This window comes from Magnolia sinica, chromosome 4 (genome assembly GCF_029962835.1).
Source record: "Magnolia sinica isolate HGM2019 chromosome 4, MsV1, whole genome shotgun sequence".
Classification (NCBI taxonomy): domain Eukaryota; kingdom Viridiplantae; phylum Streptophyta; class Magnoliopsida; order Magnoliales; family Magnoliaceae; genus Magnolia; species Magnolia sinica.
In genome coordinates this window covers 15,017,508-15,045,278 of record NC_080576.1, presented here as the reverse complement: position 1 = coordinate 15,045,278, position 27,771 = coordinate 15,017,508, and the positions used below count along the sequence as shown (strand labels likewise).

Below are 27,771 nucleotides of genomic sequence, written 5' to 3'. Positions count from 1 at the left end.
GCCAATCCAAACAGCTGTATGAGAGAATAGGCTCATCCTTACAGATGATGAGTGGCTCCAATCTCACACATTAGTACACGTGTGTGTGAGAGAGAGATGCAGTTGCGAATTTTAGCGATTCCAAAAGGGGATGATAACAGCCCAGCTGGAAAAGCAATCCGTCCTTCTACCTTTCGCTGCAGCCTTTTCATGCAGAGTTGAATGCATTAAAAAACCTCTTGAAATTTCCAGACTTGGTAAAAACCCACTCCCCCTTTCAGAGAAAGAGAGAGAGAAAGAAGAAGATTGTTGATATCTAGATCCTAGAGGGAAAGGGAAAATTCAGTACCGGCTTTATCCATAAACAGGTGGGTTCCTTTCCCCATTAGTCTCATTCGTGAAATGGTTAGCTGGCACTGAACTTCCACAATAGGACAAGCAACACCACCCAAAACTGTGGAAGCAAGGCCCACTTCCCATCACAGTCCCATCTTGATCAGAAGGTGTTAAGGTTCGCCCACATGGAACTTATGCCGTGGGCATTCGAGACCAGTGATAATTTCCTCAAGAAAATATTAATATGAGAGGAATTCTAGTATGCAGGTCGCTGCATCCAGTTCTATTAAGAACCCTCCATATGGTACACGTGGGAAACATCTGTTGATCGATGCTGCTATTCCGGTGGGCCACCATGTGGATAGAATAGGCCAAATCACAGAAGAAAGGGGGTTAGTCAACATCGGCAGCCGGTTAGAGCCTGTGATTTTTTGCATCTAACTAGTCCACATGGTGGTCCACCAGCTCAACAGTCCTGATTGTGAGACATGTTCCACACATTTACCATGAGGGAATTGCATGGAACATCTTTGCAGGGACCTGCAAATCTGCATTCCTCAATTCATAAGATACAAAACATGTTCAGACAGGATTATTTGTGTGTGGCCATTCAATCATATGTAAGATTATTCAAATCCTTCGAAAACTGGCAATGTTCGGTGATTGATTATTCATGTAGGTGACGGGCACCACTAACTCGAAAAAGAAAATCCAGAAGAATCTGGCCCATTAGAAAACATAAATAAAATATTACAAAAATTCATAAGATAAAGGAAGCACCACATGAATATTCAGCAGCAGCATCTTCACTGCACTTTCCTTCTCACCAATCCTTTGAAGAAGTCAAAACTGCACAAACATCGACAACCTCTCACTCATACAAGTAGTAGTTGTTAATGACAACCAACATCATATAATACAACTGTTACAAAATAAATAAATAAAAGACGCCAATTGGAGAATATAGACTACTATAACATATTCTAATAAGGCCATTTCTAAGCGGCAACAACAGCTGCAGTAGACTAGACTTGGATGCAATCAGAGGCCAAAACTATGACGTCAGGGCTAACAGATTTCCAAGATGGACGTACTGTAATCAGAAGTTCTTTTTCTACAGGTGCTACCACACACCTTTTAATTAATAGGCCTTACAGCTGTGGCCTCCTGTGGGCCATTCTCATGCAGCATCAACATTATTTGAACCATAGTGGCACTTTCGATGTACCTAATTTCTTTAAGGTGACGCACGAGCATGCTATGGCCAAGATTTTGAAAGGAATGGAATCCTGACGTGCTACAAAAATTCAATGTCGTACACTACAACAACCTTGTGAAGACAGGCTTTCTCAGTGTTGGCTGGTGGCCTGTTGGTGAAGGCATGAAAAGCCAAGGAGAATGATGAGCATAGGCATTCATTAGCTGGCTGGTTTGGAGCAGTTTGGATTGGATTGATGCCTACTTCATGATTTTGGCAGGCTTTTTTTTTTTCTTTTTTCTTTTTTCTTTTTTCTAATTGCCCAATTCATTAAGTGAGGTATTGGGTGTTTGTGTTACTGTCTTTTACCCAATTCATGAATTAAGGAATTTTGCCGACCCTAATTAACTGGGATAAGATTTAGAAGATGATGATGAATTAAGGAATTTGCAAAATGGCCTTAGTTCTTTAGGAGGTGGGGGCAAGTGATTCTTGAGAATCCATGAGCAATCAGATATTGGATTCACAGGATGGTCAGTGCAAATTGACGTTGGACCCATACGATCAATGTGGACTACCAATGTGTCTAGCTATAGATCAAATGATTAGCAAAGGGGGGAAGTGATTCTTGTGAATCCATGAGCAATATACGTTAGATTCACAGGATGGTTGGTGCGAATAAATGGCAGGACCCACGCAATCAATGTTGCTAGCAAGGGCTTTAAGAGTTGACTGGGACCGGCTCATTCAGTCCTTGGTCTGAGTCGCAACTTGGCCAGATGAGGGGTGACTCACTGTGTCAAACCATATCGGATCTGACCGAGTCTGAGTCGACTCAGACGAGTCGCATGGGAATTATCCAAATCTTAAAACCATGGCTGCTAGCCATCAATCAAATGATTGATTTAGCAGTGATTCTTTGGGAGAGATGGGCAATCAAGTAGGGGAAGGGATACTCGAGAATCCATAACCAATAAAATGTTGGATTCAGGCTGGTCGGTGTGAACCAATGATTGGGCCCTTGCAATAAATTGCAGTGGTTATTTGAGAGAGATCGAAAATCCAAGCCAAGGAACATGACAGAGGGTCCAAATCTGCCTTTGAACTTCTTCATTATGCTCAATCCGGACCAAGGTGTGCCATAACAGTAACTGTGGCTGTAACAGTGGGTCCTTACTCTTGCTCCGGTGGTAGACTCTCAGGAGTTTCAACACCCGGTCAAGGGTTCAAGTACCCATAGGTGGTGAAATCCCACTACGGCGTGAGTGTGTGGGGGTGTGTGTGCGTGTGTAAATAAATAAAATAAAAAAACTGTGGCTGTAACAGCCGTCATCATTACCGTTATGATATGGGCCATAACGGCCATTACTCTCTCTCTCTCTCTCTGGAAAAAAAAAAAACTAAAAAAAACTAAAAAAGAAAACTTACATTGGCCCTGTAACAGATCGTTACAGGGGCCATAATGGGCCATAATAAAGGCCGTAATGGCCGTTACGGGGCCAATATGGGTAATTTTTTCCGTAACGACCATTATGAACCCATAATGCATAACGATTGGCACCATTACCGTTATGTTACTGCACACCATGAAAAAGGTGATCGACTGATTCAGCACTTGCCAGACCCATCAAGCAAACATTAGGTAGCATCATCCCACGTTACCATTATGATACGGAGCACCGTAGGACCACATATGCTGTGTGTGCTTGAATTCACCAACCCTTCCCTGCTTATGTAGCTCACAATAGAAGGACTGGACCGAGAAACAACCAGACTTGTCCTTCCGCAAAGCCATCTGATCCCATTCCCCACTCACTGGACAACACAAAGGGATATGATCTAGCAACGCCACACGTTCCTCCACCTCTTCCTCCCTAAGGAATGTGTGGCATAGGGGGGGACAACACAACAGCCTCACCACAAATTGAAAAGCAGCCCACTACCAGATCCTCATGAGCTGTGTATTGGCGAGCAATTCTCGGGAACAAAGATTGCAAGGACACCTCACCAACCCAAATGTCCTCCCCCAAACCAATACTCCCCATTCCCAAGGGCAAAGCCCATCGCTTCAACAAATTTTGACTTCATGGAAATAATCCCTAACTAGATTGCCGTGGTTCTATACATGGAGGATTCCCTAATACACCATGCTCCCATAGAGCATCCATACTCACTAGCGATTTGTGTCCCTCCACATTGTACCTTCTCCGTCTCGAACCTCCACAACCATTTGCCCAACAACACATTGTTCATCAACCGTAAATCCCTAATCCATGTTCCTCCCTCATCATAGGGTTTGCACGCCTACCCTCATCTTAATGGACGAACCTGTTCTTCCCTTTTAAACCCTCTTTTTATTATTATTATTATTTATTTATTTAAAGATGAATAAATTTATCAAGCAAAGACGAAGAATAGAAATGAGAAAACAAGGCAAAACAATAAAAAGAAAAACTAAAAATACAACAAACCAACCCCTAAACTGGAAAAGCCTCGACACGGATTAAGCCGCCTAGTCCCTAAAAAGCATCAGAACCCTATAGAACACACCAATTAGAGAAACCCTACAAATGCGGATGCACCAATTGTTCCTTTTTGTCCAAATGGCCTAAAGAACCATTAGAAGAATGATTCTCCATTTCTTTCAACTGAGGGAAGCTCCATCTCCCACATGCCACGAACAGAAAAGAACCCCGATGGAGGGCATCACCCACGAAACTCCCACACGATCCAGAACCCTTGACCAGATGTTCACACCAAAGAATAATGAAGGAAAAGATAATCCACTGATTCAACCTCTTGGAAGCACACGAGACGCGTTGATCAAGATCATGCCCCTTTTCTGAAGATCATTGATAGTGAGGACATAGTCTTTTCCAGCCAACCATGCAAAGGTTGAGACTTTAGGGGGAGCCTCCACCTGAATGACAACAGTTGACTAAAGAGGCATGAATCATAAGGGACTTGTAGAATGACCGCATCGAGAAGTTACCCAAACTAGGTAGGCTCTAAACTAGAGTCTTTCGATCCAGAAGAGGGAAAGAACCCCTGCAAACGAGATAGAATGGCAATCAAATCCAGGATTTCAAAATAAGATAGGTTCCTCCGTTTAGGAGGAAGCCAAACACCATCCTCGCCTTGGCTCGAAAAACATTTCGCCCCGAAAATGTTTGCTCCTGGACAGAGAGAAGCCAACACTAGGAAAGCAGATTTATGGGCAGACCTACCACACCAATTACCAACCCAAAATCTTATTTTCCCTGTTGTTTAAAAGAAAACTCAGGCCATCAAAATCTTTAGGGGCTACCCTAGCGATCCCTTTCTAGATAAATGAGCGATAAAGGGAGGGTCTGGCCCATCAACCAAAAGAGGCTAAACCATATTTTGCAGCAAGATTGATCTCCAAAGACTAGACTCCTCCTGACCAAACCTCCAAGACCATTTACTTAAAAGAGCTTCATTCACCAAATCCAACCGCTTAATATCCACTCCCCCTTCTAAGTAAGGGGTGCAAATGCCCTTCCAATTTAAAAGTGGATATTTTCTAGAGGACCTCCCTTGCTAGAGGAACTCCCTTGAGTTTATTGATTCGGAGGATAACCGATTTTGGACAATGCAACAAAGGCATATAATAAAGGGGCAAATTAGAAAGGGAAGCCTTTATCAAAGTAATCCTTCCACCTATCAAGAGGAGCTTGCTATTACAAGGGGAGAGCTTCCTCTCCATATGGTCAAGATTTTATCCAAAAGATATGAGGCTAGTTTTCCAATGCAGAGGAGAAGACCAAGGTATGTTGTAGGAAGAGTTCCCACAACATCTAAAAGATTTAGAAGATCGCGCCTCAACCCATCCAACCTCACCAACATTGACTTCGAGCATTGGAATTAAGACATGAAATATATTGGCAAATTCGGCAAGTCTGCTTTAATGAGAATTATCCAACCCCCTAGCAAGAGATACCTACACTTCACCTAGAGGATTTTCTTTCGAATCTTTCCACCACTACGTCCTACAAATGTTTAGCCAGTTTACCAATGGTCCCAATACAAAGCAACAACCCCAAATAGGTGAAGGAAAAGGAACTCGCCCCACACCCAAACAATTTAGCCAATTGCACAAACTCCTCCCTCGGCATACAAATACACAACATCACACTCTTGGCAATATTAACCTTTAACCCCAACACAGCTTGGAAGCATCACATCACCATCCTCAATTTCTCCACCATGGATGTTTCGGCATCACAAAAAAGTATCGTGTTGTTGGCGAACTAAAGATGGGAAATCAAGGTGCTCCACCTTTCAACAAAGAAACCATGGTACAGACCAGTCTCTTGCCCACGCTCCAACATTTTGCCCAAAGCCTTAGCTACCACTACAAAAAAGGAAGGGAGAGAGCATATCACCTTGCTTGATGCCTTTCAACTCTTAAATAATCCTTTTAGTGATCCACTAATCAGTACCAGAAACCTAGTTGAATTACGACACTCCTTAATCCATCCTCTCCACTTCCTTCTGCACCCGATACACCCAAAGCGTGTAGTCCAAAAAATCCCAATTCACATGGTCATATGCTTTCTCAATGTCCAACTTGCATACAACTCTTTTCACTCCTTCCATATGTTTGGAACCAATGCACTCATGAGCAATAAGAGCACTATCTAAAATTTGTCGACCCTCGACGAATGCTCCTTAGAACTTTAGATTTATCCCTTGCTAGAAAACCTCAAAATCTAGACACCAAGACTTTAGCAAGAATCTTATACAAACTCCCAATTAGGCTAATAGGTCCCAAGTCTTTTAAAATTTCTGCTCCCGACACCTTTGGAATTAAGGCAATGAATGAGACCCTAAGCTCATTTGAAATCCTCCCCCGCACTGAGAATTCCCCCATGAATCTCATCACATCCCTTCTCACAATCTCCCACAAGATCTAGAAAAATGCTAAGGAGAACCCATCCATGCCCTGTACTCTATCCTTTCCCAAAGAATCCACAACTTTCTTAAGTTTCAAAAAACGACTTCTCAAGAGAGACTGCCCCATCCCTAGAGAGGCTTTCAAAGAGCAGGTTATCCATATTTTGGTCTCCACCCTTCATTTGTCAAGAGTTCTTTATAGAAATGGTCCACCGCAGTACATACTCTTAACTTATTCCTCGAGCCTCTTGCCCTCCACTTCAATGTTGCTCATCTTGTTACATCTAGCCAGAGCACCTGCTATGCTGTGAAAGAATCTTGTATTTTTGTCGCCCTCCTTTAACCAGGTGGCGAGTGACCGCTGCCTCCACTAAATCTCTTCCTCCTTTAGGTGACTCGCACAGTCTTGCCCAAGCCTTTGTCGAAGAATCTTATCTTCCTCCGATAAGTCCATTTCCTCAGCCTTGAAGTCAAGCTCCTGAACTTTCTTAGAATTTCTTCAAACCTGATCTCCCTCCCATCACTTCCCTCTTCCACGCAATAATTTTTCCTTTCAAAAGCTTCAATTTCTGGCTTAACTTGAAACCCACATAACCCTCCACTTCAAATGAACTCCAATCTTTAATTAAATCAGAAAATCCCTCCACCTCTAGCCACATTAACTCGACCTTTTAATAATAGATACAGATAGTTCACCTTCACCAACATTGACAGAATAATATGAATCATTGGAGCAAAGTACTTTGTAAGAGATTAGGTAATCCAAGGTGGGACTTGTGCAATGGACAGTCTTGTTTAATCATTGGGACTGTTGTTCTTCCAATCAGTTGGAACTTCCGTCTTACCAGTCACCAATGAGATGATTAAGATCATTGGATCAAATAAATTCTTCAGAGACATCAACCTGGGGTCAACATGATGGCTAATCCAGAAGAGACCGACTGACTCTTTTAATTCCCGCACTGATCAGATGGTTCAGATTGTCTGATAGAAGTGATTCTAAAGAGGTGCAACCCAAGGTGGGGCTCACATAACGGACAATCCAAATTGAGCATCTGGCCACTTTCATATCTGAACCATCCATTTATTGGCCATCAATTATAAGTTAGGGCATTCAATTGAAGTGATTCTTGGGAGATATGGACAATCCAAGTGGCCACATCTGACGAGATATCCAAATTGATCATGGGACCATTTTGTTATAATCAGCCTGACCATTAATTTCACTGACAATTGATCAGATAGTAACAATTGCATAATCAAATTATTCTTAAGAGAAATGAGCAATCCAATGTCAGGGCCACATGATGTAAGGACCATTTCAATTATAATCAATATGAACAATTCATTGAATTACCCCTCGATTAGATTATTAGGAAAGTGCATTTTTCAATCTCTTTAAGATGATTGATCGTCTAGGTTAATTCCTAGTAGTTGCAACAGGCCAGGCAAGGTTGTCCCTGGGACAGTGTCCAGCCCAACAAAATACTGTTGCAACTACTAGGAATTAACCTAGACGAGAAAAACCCAGAATATGGAATGAATGTGAATAATAGATGGTAGGGTTAAAATGGGTTGGGCTGGCCCAGGTCCATGCCCAGCCCACTTGAGGCCAAGTGTTTAGACCCACAAGTTGGACCTGGGCTTAAATCTGCTAAAAGGCCTAGTGGACTATCCTGTTAGCCCAACGTATTTAACCTTGTCAGGATCGGTGTTCAAGATATTGGCAATATTGTTGGCATCACCAGCTGGGTGATGCCAAAACTCCCTTGAATCTGAATATTTCTAAGTATCACCGATATTCCAGTGATTTAACCCCAATGTATTGATATGTGATAATATCAGCAAAATATCACCCGAAGCCCTCTTTAAAATTTCCCTTGTATCAACTGTATTGACAATATTATCACCGATGCAGCTCAATGTGAGGGACAAGAGAGCATGTGTAAATGTTCAGAAATTCAAAAAAAAAAAAGTTTTTTTTTTAAAGAAAAAACTCTATTATGTATGGTTCCTTTTTGCATTTTTTTTTTTTTTTTTAATTTCTAAATATGTAAACATGTATATTTTAGCATCTCCTGAAGTTTCCATGAAAATTCCAACTTTTTCCCCATGTCCTGCATCAATGGTCAGCAATGCATGTAATGGTGTACCCATACTACAAACACCAGTCAGGTTGCATAATTATCTAGAATGCCGGCAAGACTTGGCCACCCAGATCCTCAGTGGGTCTGGATGAGCCAGGGTCCCCTCACCTTAGGCTGAAGCTTAAGACCTGCAGGCTGGGCCTGGGCTTAAATCTACCTAAAGGCCCGATGGACTGCTCTAGCCCGATCCAACATATTTAACTTGTCTGGCAGGATAATTAGCTAGAAGGTTGTCAAGACGTGGGAAAACCAGATCCTCGGCAGGTTTGACTAGGCCAGGATCCTTGACTCAAAGGCTGGGCAGGAGTGCTGGACAGACAGCAGCCCAACTTTGCAAACCTAGATAGAGAGATGCAACTGAGAAGCAAAGGAACAACATAGGACTGCAGGATGTGATAGATAACACTGCCCAGGGCCTCTGTTTTATTGAGTCCAAGGTGTCTATTCAGTCAGCCTTCTTGAGTGATTGGTAGGGAACTATTTGTTCAACACCATTAGGTTTGAATAACAGTAAATGACTAAACTCACAGTGCTAATGGTTTAACTCTTGAAGGGTTGTGAGTCAGACAGGGTTTTGGATCATTTCTCTCTCAAATGATTGCTAGTAATGGTTAAGTAGCGGTGAACTAACACGGTTGTCTCATACAAGGAATTAGGATAAAGAAAAATGGAGGCATGACTAGGACCTTGACTCTGGCACGTCACATCACAAACACAACTTGGCATTCTCATTAGAACCAATAAGAAGGCTTCTCAAAACTCCACTTGGGTAATGCTGACATCAGCAAGCAACAGGCTGCAAGCTGCAGAAAACTTGTCAGCAGATTCGGGCCATCCATATTTTTGAGGAATCATGGACATCTCCTGAAAATATTTAAGGGGTTTTATAAAGTCTCATCTTGAGCAGGAGTTTCTATTTGTGGAACTGTTTTTTGAAAGACGCCGTTTTCAAATATATTTAGAAGGTATTAGTAATTGTTGTCTCTCATTTTTGGGACTGAATGGGATTTTTCGAATTGTCGCTATTATGTTATAGTTTAAGTGGATATAAGACTAGCAAATTTAGTTCGGGAAATTTTCAACTATTTAGTTGTTCCTCCTATCAGCATCGTCTTTTGAAAGTTTCAAGTTATTAGAGGATGAAAAAAAAAAAGAAGGGGGGTAGGGGGGTGGGTTTACTTTAGCAAGGAAATTAAGGGATGAGATTAATAGGGAAAGTATGGCTAGAAATATTTGAAGGAAATTTTAGGGTTATGGGAAATCTTTAAATGATTTTTGTGAGCTTCAAGGGACATTTTAGTTGTATCTGCTATTGGCTTCCTTTAAGGAACATGAAATTCAGTTGCCTCTGTGTTGGTGCAAATCTTTTCATAGTGATTTTTGTGGTGAACAAAGGTTGTGTTTCCTCGAAATGTCTATTGCCTTTGGTATGTGTAAAGCTCATCACACGGTGACTTAAAAGAAGGGAATGTTGAGGAATAAATAAACAACCAAAACATGAGTAGGCTGTAAATTAAACACAAATTTCCATAAACGCTAATTAGCAAAAAAAAAAAAAAAAAAAAGAATAAAATAAAATTTGATTCTATAGGTGTTGATTCTATAGGGATTCACCCAATCAAAGGATGGCTAACCAAATAGACTAATAACATTGATTAGACGGTTAAGATCATCATACTAGACTGATTTTTCAGAGAGGTGGGCAATCAAAGGCAGGCCCCACATCTTGGATGGTCCAGATCAACGAATCGATCTTATCTATTACAATCAAATATGGATTGTCCATTTCCTATCCATTGATCAGATTGTCAGGATCATCCAATACAAATGGACTGTTAAGAGGGATTATCAATCAAAGGAGAGCCCTTCATAATGTACAATCCAGATCATAAGAACTCTATTATAATCACAATGCACTGTCCGTTTCTCTTACCACTAATAAGATGGTTGTGACCATTTGATCAAAGTGACTTTTAAGGGTGACGAGTAATCAAAGGTGGGGCCCACATGATGTGCAGTCCAATGACTCCGACTTCTCTATTATAATCAATATGGGATCATCTATTTTCCTAGCAATTGATTGAATGGTTAAAATCATCTAATCAAAATGATTTTTTGGCGAGGTTGATATCCAAAGGTGGCCAGACATGATGGATAGTCCAAATCAATATCACAGATCAACTATTTCCCATCCATCAGTTGGATGATTAGAATCATCCAATTAGATTAAGGATAAGATGGACAATCAAAGGTGGACCCCACATGATGAAAGGTCCAAATCAATGAACTTTTCAAGTATAATCAATAGTAATATAAATTACAAACCTTCAACTTTCCACACCATTGCTCGGATGGCTGGAATCATCCAATCAAAATAATTTCTGACAGGGATAGGGGAATAAAAGGTAGGCCCCATATGATGGACAATGATTGGACCTTATGAAAGAATGAATATGGAGAGTCCATTTTTTAGGCATTAATAACTTAATCAGACATTTAAGATCATCCAACTAAAGCGATGATTTGGAAGCGATCTGTACTGAAAGGTGAGTGTCACATGATGGACGGTCCATATCACTAATAGAATCTCTTTTAGCATAAGAAATATGGACCGTCCATTTCCTCTCTATTGATCAGATGATCAAGATCATCGTATTAGAGTGATTTTTCTAAGGGATGGACAATCAAAGGTGAGCCCCAATACATGAATAGTTAGAATCAATGACTAGACCTTTTCTAGGAAAATCAATATGGTTTGTCCATTCCCACAACTGTTGACGGTTGGGTAGGATAATTCCATCAGTGTCACATTTGAAAGGGATGGTCAATTAAAAGTGGACCCCACATGATGGATAGTCCAAATCAATGATTGGGAATTCTCTACTATAATGAATATCGACCATCCATTTTCCTAGCCATTGATCAAATTGTTAGAATCATTCAATCAAAGTAGGTTTTGAGATAGATGGCAATGACAGGTGGGATGCCCGATTGAGGGATCAGATCCATGATTGGACCTTTACTACATTATGTTTTATTTGGACCTCCTATTTTGATGACCATTGATTGGATGGTTTTGATCGTTCCACCTCAACTGATTCTAAAAGGCTTGACAAACTAATGCAAACCTCTCCACCATACTAAAAATTTGATTAGGCCCCAACCAAACAGCAATATTGGAAATCAAGAATTCGACAAGAACAACCAAACAACGGATGTGTTAAATTATGAACTTTCAATTTCCTGAAGAGACCAATTAATGAACTTCCAAAATTCATAACTAACGAATTTTATGCATCCAAACATCCCCAAAAGCTTTTCCTTTTTTGCTTTCCAACACCTCAAAACCAGTCAAAAGAATTATGCTTCTTGACGAAAAAGCATGATTTTTTATTTTTTTTTTTTTGAGGGGGGGGGGGGGGTGGGGGGGATTAACTTTTTTTTTTTCCAAAGATAACAAGATTTAGATTAGAAAAAAGAAGGGAAAACAGAACAAAAACAGCAACCAATACTGCTGAGATAGCAGACAAAGGCTACAAGCCAATAAACGAAAGGTTGGAATCCTTCAAGGATTCAACAAGGGTTGCCCATTCAATGATTAGCGATTTAGCTCTAGATAAGACCCAACCCACAGAATTAGCAGTCTTGAAAACATCTGCCGTTCCTCTCCTCCCAAACGCACCACCAAATGGCAAGAAGGGCCATTTTCCACAACTTGTTTCGTTTCCTTCCAAGCTTCACCCCTTGCCAGACTGAATCAGGAGGGCGCCAGCTGAGACCGAAGCAAGCCCGAATAGCAGCCCAAATGGCAGAAATGAATGGGCAATGAAGAAGCAGATGGTCCACCGATTCCTCCGCCTTCATGCAGCACACACAAATGTTAACTAAGAACATCCCTCTCTTCCTAAGATTATCCACTGTCAGAATTCTTTTCAAAATGACCACCCGGCCGAACGCAATGAACTTGGGAGGGGCCGGGAATTTCCAAATTTGCAAACAATGATGATCTGTGGAGAGGGAGGAATTGTCCAACTGAAGATAAAAGGAGCGAACCGAAAATCTGTTAGTCTTGGACATGTTCCAGAGCAGCAAGTCTTCGATAAGAGGGTTGGGATGAACCCTGTAGATACACTCAAGGAGGTTGAGGTCCACGTACTCTTGAACCTCCCAGTCTTGTAAATTTCTCCTGCAATCCATTGACCAAACAGCCTTTCCAGCAGCAACCGAATAACAATCAGCAACCATAGCATCAGGGTTAACAGCGAGAGAAAAGATTGAAGGAAATTTGTCTCTAAGAGGGGCGTTCTCCACCCAGCAATCTTTCCAAAAACGAATTTTTGATCCTTTGCCAAGCTGAAATTCCACCCCACGCAGAACCTAGTCTTGAGTGGAAATGATGCTTCTCTAGATCGCGGAGGCTTTGTATCGAGAAGAAGCGTTCGACTACCAACCACCAACTGATTGCCCATATTTACCTTTTATTACTTTGTTCCACAAGCTGTTGCCTTCCAAACCTAATCGCCAAATCCATTTGCCCAACAAAGTCCTGTTCATAAGCTTCAAGTTTTTTATACCTGCCCCACCTTGATTGTAATGCTTGCACATGGATTTCCACTCCACCAGATGAAATTTATTCTTCTCTCCCTTGTTGTGCCAGAGAAAATCTTTTCTTTTGTGCTCAATTGTCTTTAGGACTGAAGGGGGGCATTTGAAAAGCGACATGAAGTAGATGGGAAGGTTCGAGAGTGCCGCCTTAATAAGAGTAATGCGACCACCGAACGATAGAAAACGACATTTCCATTTAGCCAGAAAGGAATCGAATCCTGAAATAAACTTGTCCCAGGCTGATTTAGGAGGGGAGCCAAAGCACAGCGGGAGGCCCACAAACGTGGAGGGGAGGGAGCTCGCCGCATAGCCGAAGAAGTCAACCCATTTGTTAACTTCCTCTCCATCCAGATTTATGCCAAAATTTTTGGATTTAGTCAGGTTAACAGACAAACTCGAGACGGCCTCGAAACAAAGGATGGAGGTATGGAGGTTGCTGATTGTATTTCAGGGTGTCCTATATCGGTTACGTATCGGTTGATACGTAACAGTAATGGCCGACACCGTTAGCGATACAAGGTTGAAATGGGCACCCCTTCAATTTTGTGACCGTAACGGCCCCGTATTACGGCCTCGTAACAGTTGTTATGAGCCTAAAGAAAATAGGAAAAATTGAAAAAAAAAAACTTTTTTTTCCTTGTTCTTCTCCTTCTCCTTCTTCTTCTCGGGCTGCGGCTGCGGCCCCTCTTGCTTTCTCCTTCTTCTTCTTCTTCTTCTCGGGCTGCGGCTGTGGCTGCAGCTCTCGTTTTCTTCTTCCCTCTCGTTTTCTCTTTCTTTCCCTATCGTTTTCTTCTTCTCTCTCATTTTCCCTTTCTTTCCCTTTCATTTTCCCTTTCTTTCCCTCTCATTTTTTTCTTTTTCCCTCTCATTTCTCTCTCCCTCTGGAAAAAAAATGAATGGGTGCGTGGCTGTAAAACAGCCACACACCTTATTTGTTTAAGTGGTCTGCGGTGCATGCCACTTAGTGCACTTGCACTGTTTTAGTGCATGCGGCCCACCTTGATTTATGTATTGTATTATATATCCATGCCACTCGTCAGTTTTTCCTGATCATTTCAAGGTATGGTCCCTAAAATGAAGCAGATCCAGATCTCCAGTGGACCACATAGTAGGATTGAATGCTTACTGTGCACTTGCATTGTTTTAGTGCATGTGATCCACCTAAGGTTTAAATCTGCCTGTTTTTTTGGATCATGCTTTAAAGTGAGCTCGCAAAATAGATTGACGACATGGATATACAAATACATTAAGGTGGGCCCCAATTTCAAGGCCTCACCCACTAGTGGTCCACCTTAGATATGGATCTACCTCATTTTTGGACCATGCCTTTAAATGATTTGATAAAACGGATGGATGTCATTGATATACAATACATACATCGTGGTGGGCCCTAGTACATGGCCGTAAAAATTGGCCATGAGGCATGCATTAACTCAAAATTAATAAATTAAATTATGGCACTATTGTTGCCATGTCACAATTCCAAAATTAAATTATTTAAATGATTTTCACCGTTAATTTGCAAACACTTGTTTTTTTGAAATAGGATCATTTGATATTTTTCATTCATCACTGTTCAATAAATATCCACCAATCCATTAGTGAGATAAGTGTCAATAGATTGCATGAATTTAACATTGATTTGGGGCATCAAATGGTCCACCAAATCAGCTCTAAATCGACAACACTATTTACTTGAATATAATTTCAAATTTTTTCTTAAGATTTATTAGGAAAAATTATATTAATTTGTTAGATATATGAATTATATAATTGGACATAAAAGTCCCTAAATTGTATGTTGAAATAAAATGTACACAAGTCACAACTTATGTAATACACCAATACCTACAAACCTGAGATATTTTGGTATTAGATTCATTCTAATTAATTCATATTGATATTATATAGTTAGATAATTAAATATAAAATATTTATAGCTAATACCAAGTTGTCTAGTTCATAAGTTCATCAGACAGTCTAATATAGTTTCTCACCAAAGAGTGGACCACTACACTTCCGCAAACATGTTTCAATTTATAAATGAATGCATATTTGGAATGCTTAGAATATTCTGGATTTAATCCATATTTTTTCATATTTTTTTGGCAAAAATAAAAAATAAAATTGCACCGTTACGGGCCGTTACACTCCCGTATCGCCGATACACCCTCGTATCTATATCGGTATCGGTGGGCACCGTTACACCAACCGCTACTGATACAGAATACCTTGTTTATCTAGAGAGGCTTCGCTGAAAATCAGGGTGTCATCAACAAATTGGATGTGAGAAATGGGGGTGGAGAGGCCCTGAATGGGGATACCATCTAAGATCTCAGCTTCTTAACCAGAATGGAGCATACTTGATAAGGCTTCGCCGACGATAAGGAAGAGAAAGGGAGATAAAGGATCCCCTTGACACAGGCCACGAGAACTCCTGAAGAAGCCGAAAGGAGACCCGTTGAGAATAACAGAGAACCGAGCTGACGAGGTACACTCACCCATCCATCTTCTCCAAAGAGGCCCAAAACCCATTCTGGCTAGCATGAATTGCAGAAATTCCCAATCAACATGATCGTGCGCTTTTTCGATATCTAATTTGCATCCAATGAATTTGCGACCCGATCTGTGAGCAGCGTTAATACATTCATTAGCTATAAGAGCAAATTCAATGATCTGCCTCCCAGAAATGAAGGCACATTGATTGCCGGAAATGATCTTGTCGATATGCTTAGACAAATGAGTGGCTAAAACTTTGACCAAGATCTTGTATGCCAACCCAGCAGGCTGATCGGCCTAAAATCCTTGAAAGACGCTGCCCCTTGGAATTTCGGGATAAGAGCGATGAATGTAGCTCCAAGATTAGCAAAAAGTCTGGCCCTGTCGTGAAATTCGTTAAACAATTCCATCACATCAGCTTGAATAACCTCCCAGAAGGTTTGAAAGAAGAGGATAGGAAATCCATCAGGCCGAGGGGCTTTATGACCCCCAAGTGAGTCGATGGCCAGCTTTACTTCTTCAGAGGAAAAAGGGACTTCAAGAGATGAAGCATCAGCAGGCGAGATGGGGTTAAGATGAAGGTGATAATCCCAGGACGTATGGGGTGGGCGGATCTGAGGAGGGATTTGAGGTGGGAGATAGCAGCTTCAACGATCACTTCTTTTTCTTCCACCCGGATATCATCAACCACTATACTGCTAATCTTATTGGATTTGGCGTGCATACTAGCCAAAGTGTGAAAATATTTCGTATTTTTGTCGCCCTCTTTAATCCATCTCGCCCAAGCCTTTTGTTTCCATGAGATTTCGTCTTCGAAAGCTCTTGCTGACAGAGCCTGAATAAGGGAAATTCTTTTAGCCAGAATATCAAGAAACGAGTTCCCTCCTTCAATATCTGCATCAATCTGCTACAGGGAAGCCATGAGGTTGGCAATTTCAAACTGTCTAGAAAAGAGAACTTGGGTCTTCCACTGATTAATCTTATCTTTCGGCATCTTGAACTTGGCACACAATCTGAACCCAGCAAAACCAACAACACTAAATTCCCCCCACCAATTAGTGATCAATTTACGGAATCCGGCAATTTTTACCTAGGAAGCGTTGAAACGGAAAGATTTCAGACCCCAGTTAATCTCCTCAGCAGATTAAAGAATCGGCAGTGATCTGAGGTGACTCTCGGAAGGGCCGATTGGGAGACTGAGGGGAAGATCAACTATCACACACCTCACCACTTAAGGTGCATCAAGTGCATTAGTTACACATTGATTTGTATGCCTGAAGGCATTTTGTGAGAGCCTCGTCGAAAGGCATTTTGGGAGAGCCCCTGAAGGTAGGCCTGGGGTTGCGTCTCCAGTGTCTTTTCAAACATTGCCATCACATGCGTTAGAAATCTCTTGACTGAGTATTGCATGTACTTTCAGTTTATCGTAGACAACAAACAAACTTCATTTCCACCTTTCTCCACACTTCTTAAATATTTAAGTTGGGCAAAGAGGGATCCGTAACATCACATTCTCGGGCAAGAAAGAAGATCTATCCCGCATAACTAATCATTTTACTGAACATTTCCTTCTATTTGTTACTCATTCAATAATCCAACAGGAGAAAGAATATGGGCCTGAAAAATACCTGTTACCATCAGGATGAAGTTCATATTTATTGTTGTCCTCCCCAATAGCCAATAAATATCCCGATGGCGTCAAACCCTGCATCAAGCAAGCAAAAGTTACCTAGATGACCACAAGTTCAGGTTCTTACAATGTTTTCAGTCTACTTCACCTGAATGGTAACTACAATGTTTTCAATGGATTGTCCCTCATTCCTTTCCTCTATGACAACCTTCTGCCCACTGCATAAACAGAATAGAACAGAATATGAAACTAGGCCTAGTTCATCACACACACGCATGCACGCACACACATGAAAGCAGACGTGAGCTACCTGCATTGCAGTTCAACCAGTTCGAGTTCAAATTCACAGTTCTTAGTTTGATACTTTGAAAAATTACTCAATTTGTTGGGCCAAGGAAATTTAGTTTGTGTTTCAATTCATCTGGTTCATAGGTTCGGTTCCCCTAGTTCAATAGACTATTGCCATGCTGTACTTACTTTGAAATAATTCGATCTAGTTAGTATCAATAGCACTTGAGTATGGCAGAGCCATCTCTATGGTACACATCGCATGGTCATGTCCTAACGAGGGTTTTCCAATCGTTGGTCCTATCTTGGTGGCCCATGTTTTTAAAATCACACCTATCAGAAAATCCAAGCAATCAATTCTTCACTGTTTCAAAGTTTAGAAAATCCAAACCATCAATTTCTTCACTTTGTTGCATTAAATTTCAAGCAGTAACCATTTTTTAGTCATGTTATCTCAGGATCACTTATTTTTTATGGAATAGAGTTAGCCAATCTTTGTATATCTTGAACTATTGCCATCCAAAGCAGGGGCATTGAGATGTACAGTCCTAGGAACAGAGCCATACTTCAGGTTATGAGGGAACAGAGCCATACTTCAGGTTATGAGGGAACAGAGCCATACTTCAGATAAGCTCTTTTCAGCCATAACTTTTGTTTCGTTGATTGTGGCCAACCTGATCAGTGGGCCAACCTTCTTGTACCAAGATTATCACACAGCAGAGCTGCGGAACTCTCATGATGGATGGCTTGGATCTCATATCAGCGTGCCATGCTGGCACACCTGGTGGCATGTACACGAATAGCCCTTACACAAAGTGTGCAGGCTTAGCAAAGCTCCTGGATTTATGCATTGTGAGATTAACAGCCTACGCACAAATTCTTTCCAAAAACAAAGTGTACAGAAAACAAATTATGCATTCAAAGTTTCAAACAGCACAATCCAATTCAACAAGGATAATCGGAAGACAGATAATCCAACTGCGATCTAGGACACGATCTAAATCACAGTTTGAGAGTAGGAGCAGCGATTTAGGTAATATGGTTGAGATTGTCCCTTAAAGTTGGTTGAGATCGTCCTTTGCATGGTTAGTGGCACTCAAAACACACGCACGCAAAGACACAACTTTATAGAAAAGCAAAACACGCCACTGATAAAAGATCTTCACCGGTCTACAGAAATTGCCCAGTATAAAAGTAATTTCTGTGCATGCCAAATTTTGGCAATGCATCGGCAATCTTTGCATCAAAGAGAGAGAAATTTGTGTTCCAATAATTAAAGGGAACCCTTTAAATGCATAACCTTTGCAGGAATGTCATGGAACACGTTTCCTAAAATGGAATAATATGTGTACAAATTTGAGGTGTCTAAAGAAAGTAACTGTTTAACTGAATCACCAATAGAGCTGGGCATCAGACCAAGTCGGATCGGATTCGGTCCGAAATATATATATATAGGCTAACCCGAACTCGATCCGATCCGGGACCGAGTTCGAGACATCTGACTTGAATCGATCCGATGCACGGTTGGCCTGACCCGAACCAAGTCCGACTCGGTCAGGGAAACCGAGTCGGATCAGGTTGGGTACGATTCGGATCAAATTTTTTAACAATGAAAAACATTATCCTCGCTGCTATTTTCGGTGTGGTCCATTTAAGCTTTAGATATGATTTTATTTTATTTTTTCAAATGCTCTAAAACGATCACGAAAAATGGAAAAACGGTATGGATATAATAAATACATCATTGTGGGGCCCATGTAATTTTGATCTCATTTGAGCCGTTCATACAACTCAGAGCTCGAGGCGCGTAGCTCTGTTGATGTGCACAACACGAAGTTGAAGCTGTGTTGACGTGCACAGCACGATATTGAAGCTGTGTTGACGTGCACTTTGCATATTGATGTTAGCAAGTTCTGTGGGTCTGATCATGGGGTATGTGTTATATCCAAACCGTCCATCCATTTGGCGAGCTCGTCTTAAGCCTTGAGACGAAAAATAAGACAGATCTAACTATCAAGTGGATCACACGAATTGTTTAACGGTGAAAATCATTATCTCTGCTGCTATTTGTGCTGTGGCCCAAATGATCTTTGGATATTATTCATTTTTTGGATAATGCTCTATAATGATCTCTAAAAATATATGAACAGTGTAGATATAATAAATATATCACTGTGGGGCCCATATAACATTGATCTCCTTTGAACCGTTCATACAACTCGGAGCTCGAGGAGCGTCAGTGCTCGTCTTCGCATGACACGTACCTACAGCAGCTATATAGGGGAATGGATTGGCTACTCCCATGTGAGATGAAATGAGCTATTTAAAAGGTAGACAGATGGTACGTATTTGATGTGCATGTGGCTCAAATGATGCCCCGACTGGTCTGATTTTCATGCCATAGAGCATGCATGGTGGGGTGCACATGATCAACGGATCAGATCTCTGTATACGTTCTACATTGATGCGTGGGGAGGGTAGGATTTGGAATCCTACTCACGAGAGTAGGATAAATAAAGGTAAGAAGAGAGTGGGGGTGGTAAAAGGTGAGCCCGTGGTGCAAGGCATGTTGTTGTTCACATGAGCCCACCTGCATTCACGTAGAGAGAGAGAGAGAGAGAGAGAGAGAGAGAGAGAGAGAGAGAGAGAGAGAGAGGGCTCATGACATGATGCGTGTGGTTTATCCACTCCAGATCGGATCGGATTGGATCCATTCGGAGCGGGTTTTGGATCGGATCGGTTCGGATTGACCACGATCCGAACTCAATCCGAAAAAAATTTAGATCTGAATGGCCCAACTCGATCCGCACTGATCCAGGCCGTCGGTTCGGTTCGGATCGGGTCGGATCCACCAGATCGGGTCAGACATGCCCAGCTCTAATAACCAACCAGGAACACATTGTTTTATTGCATCACTAAGTGGGAATATAATGGAATATGCCCCCTAAATTACGATATATCTCCATAAAAATTTGAGTTGTCTATGCAAAGTGAGGAGGCCATTCTCATTGGAGGCTTATTTGGAAGGGGATGCACAAATGGTAAAACAAGCAACAGACTTTCATCTAGCACATGACAAAGAAAATTGATATATTGTTGTTAGAAAAAAGAAACCAAACAGTTTTAGATAGCCAAGTTCCAGATGCCTAGTTTGATCCTTGACATGCCTTAGATGCCTTAGGTCCTCGATGATCTAGTATTTTATCGAATTATCAAACTCTTTGTTTGATTTTTGGGATATGTAGTGTCAATAGGGGAACCACAGGATACTCTTTTGCATGTTTCTCGGTATGAGCCCCATATCTTGGAAGACCATGAAATGATAGGTTGCTGCCTGTTCTGTTGGTGAAGCTGAAAAGAGCATGCAAGCCTTAGCCTGCATGCAAAGTCATCTAGTTGAAGACTCTTCTTCCCGAAATTGGTGTTGAGACTCTTTATCTCCCATGGAACTCTTGTAATGTGACATCATAAATGAACCATGACACTTTAAACCTTGAGTTCAATGGATGGACAGAACAAGTCAGAATCAACTGTCGTATCATTAGAGACAGAGTGGAGCCACCCTGACAAAGTTTATCTCCATGCATTTTAAAAAATGGATGACTAATAACATTACATTAAAAGTCGATGCTGGCAGATGGAAAACCCTACCTTGTAAATCTGTCCTGACAGTCAAAACCAAAATTTTATCCACCCAAAAGATAATGCCTAAATGTCCTTCCAATATTTATAAAAGAACACCTGGAACTTAATCATCATTGTCAACCACGTATGTTGACAGTCTAATCTGAACAGAGGAAAACTGGGGTGATGGTTTGTAATGTATTGATATATGAAGCCTCATCATCAGATCCCTAGTGTTATTGGTCCTTAATGCTCGTTTTGCCCTTCTCTTTTAATAAAAGGATTATTTAACTTAAACACAGAAAGCCAAACAAACTACTCTGAATGATAATAAATAAACGAGTGAGTATAAAAATACAAAAAATGACTGCATGGTGGAATTGTTTTGCACCTGTGTAACCATGTCTTGTAGTACAAGTCCTCAAGAGCTTGAAACCCTGAATTACAAAGTGGCAATGTATTATAGTATTTTGCTCCGTCTTAATTCAAAATAATTCCATAAAGCACTATAGAGGGGGAAAAAAGAAGAAGAAAAAAGTAAAGCCACCAAGGCACAGGAATGATCCAAGAACATTGAGAAACTGAATCTTGTCGGCCATGATAAATGTAACACTGAAATTGGTATTGGGTAGGCCCTAAAAGGGCAAGGGGAAGCCCAAAATGATGTGGGTAGAAGTAGTAAGAAAAGACTTGATGATCAACCAATGGTTCAACTGGAGGTATGTCCCTTGATAGAGTGGAATGGTGGAACAGGATTCATGTTGCCAAGCCCAATTAATTAGGATAACACTTAGATGATGATGATGAAATTGGTATTGGTTATGGTTAGGGCTGTCACTGGGCCAAGCAAAACCAACATTTTTTGTCTGACCAGTTGAAAATCCAGGCCTATGCCAATCCTAGGCCTGGCCTGTTCACAGTCCTAGTTATGATGCATCAATGTGAAACAGGTTTACCAGTTTCTATAAATCCAAGTTGAAGAAATCTTTAAAGTGTTTGAAATGGTGATATTGTGAAAAGAGATCAAATGTGAGATGATGATAAAAACGAAGAGGAAGAATCAGTCATTTTCAATTACACCTACCATGAGCATTTTTTACCTAAATGACCCCAATGAAATACTTTAAGTCAGTCATTCTAATGAGTTTGTATACGGGATTGACCACAGCTTCACCATCACACAATCGAAAGCAATACCATACCCCCAGTTTAAATCAAAAGATTTTAAAACCGTGACAACATTATATGAGAGTTGCAGCTCGATCAAGTGATTTGTCATTTTCTCACAGCACGCTGTCTATGATAAGTTAGCATTAAATGTTGAAATCACAAGTCCAAGAACCACCCTAACAGCAGAAAGCAGCTACAAGGAAGTGCAAAACCATAACACATTTGGTAAAATTAGCAAAAAAAGAAAAGAAAAGAAAAGAAAAGAAAAGAAAAAGAATAAACAGAATTGGAAATGAGGAAAACATAAGAATGGAAAGATAGGAAATACCAATCTAAATGAAAAAGAAAGAAAAGATGGTATGATCCTTTATATTTAAAGTTTAGCCAAGTTTAAGTTTCCTAATTTGTCGCTCTGCTCTCTAGAAAGATATCATATTGGCTCTATTAGGAACCATCATCCTTTTGCTATAATGTCAAAAGATCTCATGTATGAATGCCGATGCAGAATTCAGAACCTTTGGGTTTGATGAGATATAGTTCACATTTGAATTCAAAACCCAATTCTAAGACAACAGTCTCCTGGTCATTTAGCTTAGCCAGCTCTTATCAGCTTTTGGTTAACATGTAACAGTTTTGACCTTCGTTCATGCATTGTATTTGGGCTGCATGGCTCTGCCTGGTGTTTACCAGTTTTCTTAGGCATTCTTCATTTTGGTCTGACACAAGCACAGTTGACTTCAATACATTCATGGGTTAACTTTCAACCCAATTTAACAAAAAACACACCAGGAAAGAACCAAATCATCCAGTGAAAGTGAGTAGACAAGGAAAACAAAAGGGAAACAACAATATATAAATAAGCAATAGTGGAGCTATGAAATTGAATCATATCAGGGAAAGATTATAGGATATAGATTCACCTTGGCTCATGAAAACATCAAAAAGAATTTCAAATTTATTGAAAAACTCTGCAAGAATATGCTCCCTCTTTAGCTGGTATGTGGAGGTCAACTTTCGTATCATTGCATTCAAGCATGTAGTAGGTTTCTCGTTATCCACATTCAAGCCAATTCCTGCAAGGATATCATGTCATTCGACAACTTAGCCATGACCTAGTTTAGAAAATGAAGTATATTTCAAATGTGAAATGAAGGACAACAGGTCAGTCAATTTTAAAAGTCCACAAAAAAAAAATAATAATAAATAAGAAAAAGAAAAAAAAAAGAAAAAAAAAAAGGAAAAACTGTCAGTATTTGTCTATATGGATTATGGGTTAAAGACAATGAGGCATCACAAGGAAAACATCTCCACAACATCAATCCAACTTAGGCATGTGCGAGCAATACTGATTACGAAAGAAAAATAGATTATCAACAGAAGAAACAGGCGCTTTTACCAGCACTGACATTGAACTTCTTTGATTTATATGTTGAGGTGCACAGGATGCCTCCAACTTTAAGGCCATTTAAGTAAAGATCATTCGGCCACTTTATTTTAACATCAAGATGTGGCAAACCCTGAAATTAGACCATTTTCCCAAGCTAAAGTAAATATTAACTTTAAAATACAGAACATGAGATACAAAATTAAAAACTAAATCACAATATTCAAGTGCAAGATCCATGCAAAGTAAGAACATGTCAAATGAAACACATACTCATAAGTCGAGGTGGCAATGGGCAACACTTGGGCTGGGTGTAGGCTAGCACAAGCCATGACCCATTTATTAAAAACAAGACTATAATCCAGGCCCAAGCCCAACCCCTAACCCAAAATGAGATTACTAGCCCAAACCATCAGCAGATTCTTAAGCCCAAGCCCAGCTCAACCCCCACTTGTAGTAATGTGTAGTTGGAAGGCTCAAACATGAGACCCTTTGCAAGTACTGATGTGTCTCTATCACTAAAGAAAGCATGCATCTATCGTACACTGCCTATCTATTAATATATAAACAAAATACTTTGTTGTGGGCTGGGCCTCGCCATGAAGATCACCCTGCACAAAAATCAGCCCAATCCACTCAAAATGGCAATCAGCCTTCAATTGTTAAATATGTTGTGGCCAGCCTGATGGGTCAACTAGCCTAATATTCTCAATAAGAAATCTTCATGGTGCTACCCACACCTTTTGGAAGGCTCAGATGTTGTGAATACATGAAACATTGGCACATGTGTGCAAGGAGGATGGCAAGGTAATGCATCACTTGAGGTGCATTTGAACATTCCTTGTGTGTACATGTGTACACAAAGACATGCATACATCATCATCATCGTCATCGTCATCATCATCATCATCATTGTCAATACCCTCCCCAGCTATTTGGTGACAACTTCCAAATCCCATTCTACCAATCACAAGAGTCAAAACAGGAATTTTCATGATTTCCTTGGCAAAGGTTTGACGACCAGCTGCCACCTAAGGACTAGAAAACATGCATACCAATGTTTTAAATAGCGGTAGCGTGATGCGTAGCGCTCAGCCCTCTATAGCGTGTAGTATAAATGCGTAGCGTGTAGCGTAAGCTACAAGATACTTCTATTTTTTTAATTTAAAAATAGGACATATAATAAATAGTGAAAAATAAATAAATAAATATGCCTAAAAGATGATTCATTTTATCAATTATAAGCATGTTCAAAAAAGTTATTAGTTATCATTTATCAAAAGCCAATCCACATATATAAGCCAAATCAAATAATTATTACATCAACAACTTTCAAAGCAAACCACTTTAATTAATAATGTCTAATTGAAACCACAAGTCACAATTATGAAAAGAAATAAAAATCTCATAGGTTAAAAGTATCAAGTACAATACAAGTGTCACATTTCTCAACATTAGAAACAAAGAAAACCTGAAAAAATAATAAAAAACTAAAATAGTAAAAAAATACATTGTAACTTACGCTACGGACGCTACGCGCTATGTAGTATTTGGGACGCTACGTAGCGCTACGGCCAGACTACGCTACATCGCATACGCTACGGGCTCTATTTGAAACACTAATGCATACACATGATATATGAATATATGGATATATGAGTAAATGAGGAATTGTACAATCATTTGCACAAATTATGCACAATATTTGTGGATTTCTAGCCTGAATAAGTAGGCCACGTTTCAGTGATCCAGACAGTCTGCTAGTGGGCCCCAACGGTTTAAAAAATCATCACATATGACTTGGTTCCATCCAAGTCATATCAGTTTCAGTTAGGAATGAAATTAGTCACCAGGCTGAGACAGGACCGAAACCATCCAAACAGAAACACATAGCAAGTAATAGTGGTTTAGGCAGCATGGCGAGTCGCACTCCAAAACTGCTATTTAAATCTGTGCCCCACCATGGATGAACAATCATAATCATCATCCCCAACATTAACGGGCTATGCCGCAAGAATCTCCTAGATCATAGGAACTTAGCCATCCAACCTTAGGCCTTTTCAGTTTAATGTGTACTGTTGCTATATTTCCTTAGCCTTTTGTTGGTGGCTGGGTAGGATCTTTCCATCAAGGACATTTCTGGAATGGTCCATCCACTATTAAGCCCAAGAAGGGGAAAATGAAATTCCACCTGGAAAGAGAAAAACCATGCCCGAATCATCTTTATCTTATCTTTAAAGCCATTCCATCTTTAGCTTGCTTCAAAACCAATTTCTATGGACACCAAAAATGTCACAGAGCAAGATGGCCATCTATGGTTATAGTTAGCCATTAGTGGAGTGGGTTTTCTCAATTCTCAAATGCTAGAACAAAATTTTGGAGAAAGAAAGATGCTTCCGGAAGTAATGAATCCAAGGGAATTTACAATAGCCCTATGCTCATTGAGTGAGTCTCATTTGGGTTGCATTTGGATGCACAAGCAAATTGAAGAGCAAACGTTCAATTTAATCAAGAGGAAATGACAAAAAACTAGATATTTCCTAGTATCCATGATAAGGAGCCCTCAAATTGCAGCTCGTTTCCTTTGTAGTCCACTTCTTCTTCTTCTTTTTGAAGCGTACTTTTCTAGTCCAACTTGAAAGTAGTGTAGTTGTAATTTGCATCCAAGACCCTCAATAGGAATGTTAAGGGAGCAAAATACAATTTGGTTATTTCAGTATTTCCACTATTGGAAAAATAACTACATTTCATATTGATAGTGTGGCCGAACACACTCCTTGATCAGAACGAACGCGGGCCATGGCAGCGGATAACGATGTTAGAGGGTCTTGAACCTTGATATTGCTCATGTTGATAGGAAGTAGACATTCTGCAGGATTCCCCAGCTAATTTTGAATTTACATCCATAAGTCTTGTCTAAATTCATAGTCAACATAAGATAGAATTCAATGTCCTCAAAACTCATTAACCAAAGATGGCACTAATTGAAACTGCTTACAATTTTTTCGCAGACTGTATTTATTGCCTCTGTCATTGCGAGCGACACGACATACTGCAAGAGAGGCACGATGTGTCCATTCTCCATTTGTAAGGTAAAAGAGAACATTAGGCAGCCAATTGGAGAGTCCCACGCATTCTTGGATCGACCTAACAACCCCGCGAATTCAAAATGTAGATGGATTATGCAAAAACCAAAAGAAAAAAAAAATAAAAAAATCTAGGCCACGTTTGGATGCACAATTGAATCGAATTGCGAACACTCAGTTCAATCAAAAGGAAATAACACAAATTAATGTGTTACCAAGCATTCATGAACAGAAAGTAGCCCTAAGTTGCAAATTGCAATTTGGTTACTTCTTTCTTGCACTACAATTGCCATTTGATTCAATTGTGCATCCAAACACACCCTTAGCCAAATTTCTCGCAATATGAGTTCAAACCTCTCCCTTTGAACTGAATGTCAGTAACACAAACTGAGTAGAGAGGAAGCTCGCAGAAATTCCTGTACGCGAACTAAAATATCAAAAAACAGAGCATTTTTCTAAATAGGATGAAAAATGGAATTTGTTGGATAATTACTGGGAGACGAGATCGTGCGTCGAAGGCATTCGCGGGGACCAGATGAGGAACCGGCCGAACCGTTCGGTAGAGAGAGTGTCCATATAGGATTCGATCTGGAACGTCGATTGATCGTCCTCGCTGGGCGTATGCATCTCGGAGCGGAGCAAAATGGAAAGCGGGTGTCCGTCCAGAAGCTTGAGATTGCTGGAGTTTCTGAGGGAGAGAGCGAGTTCGTTTTCGGAAGAGGATTTTCCGGACAAGACAAGAAGAGATGGCGGGTTTTCTTCCATGCCTGAAGAGGAGAGAGAAATAGACGACAGAGTTGAAAATGTAGGAAAAACGAGGGGTATTTTGGGAAGGGAGCGAAGGCTGAGTGGAAGTACAGAGAGGTTGAAGATGCTAATCATCAAGCTCCTGAATACCCTTGAACGGG

General features: G+C 40.5%; 1 protein-coding gene across 1 annotated transcript; it reads right to left on the bottom strand.

Annotated features, from left to right (window-relative positions):
- Positions 1-953: 953 nt before the first annotated feature.
- LOC131242542 (biotin--protein ligase 2-like) lies at positions 954-27,771 on the bottom strand. The gene is made up of 9 exons (XM_058241251.1): positions 27,357-27,771; positions 27,218-27,279; positions 26,776-26,924; positions 23,790-23,910; positions 23,314-23,466; positions 21,615-21,660; positions 17,460-17,529; positions 17,310-17,386; positions 954-1,164 (listed from the first exon to the last, which is right to left on the bottom strand). Exons 1-9 carry the CDS (start codon positions 27,743-27,745, stop codon positions 1,122-1,124), a joined length of 1,110 nt encoding a protein of 369 aa, XP_058097234.1. The 5' UTR covers positions 27,746-27,771; the 3' UTR covers positions 954-1,121.

Excerpts from the sequence above, each read along its gene's own strand:
- LOC131242542 (XM_058241251.1), bottom strand. The coding sequence starts at position 27,745 with ATGATTAGCATCTTCAACCTCTCTGTACTTCCACTCAGCCTTCGCTCC. Across the intron at positions 21,661-23,313 it reads TGATGTTTTCATGAGCCAAG|GGTTTCAAGCTCTTGAGGAC; the intron begins GTGAATCTATAT and ends TTTGTAATTCAG. Across the intron at positions 1,165-17,309 it reads CTTCATCCTGATGGTAACAG|TTTTGACTTCTTCAAAGGAT; the intron begins GTATTTTTCAGG and ends ATGTTTGTGCAG.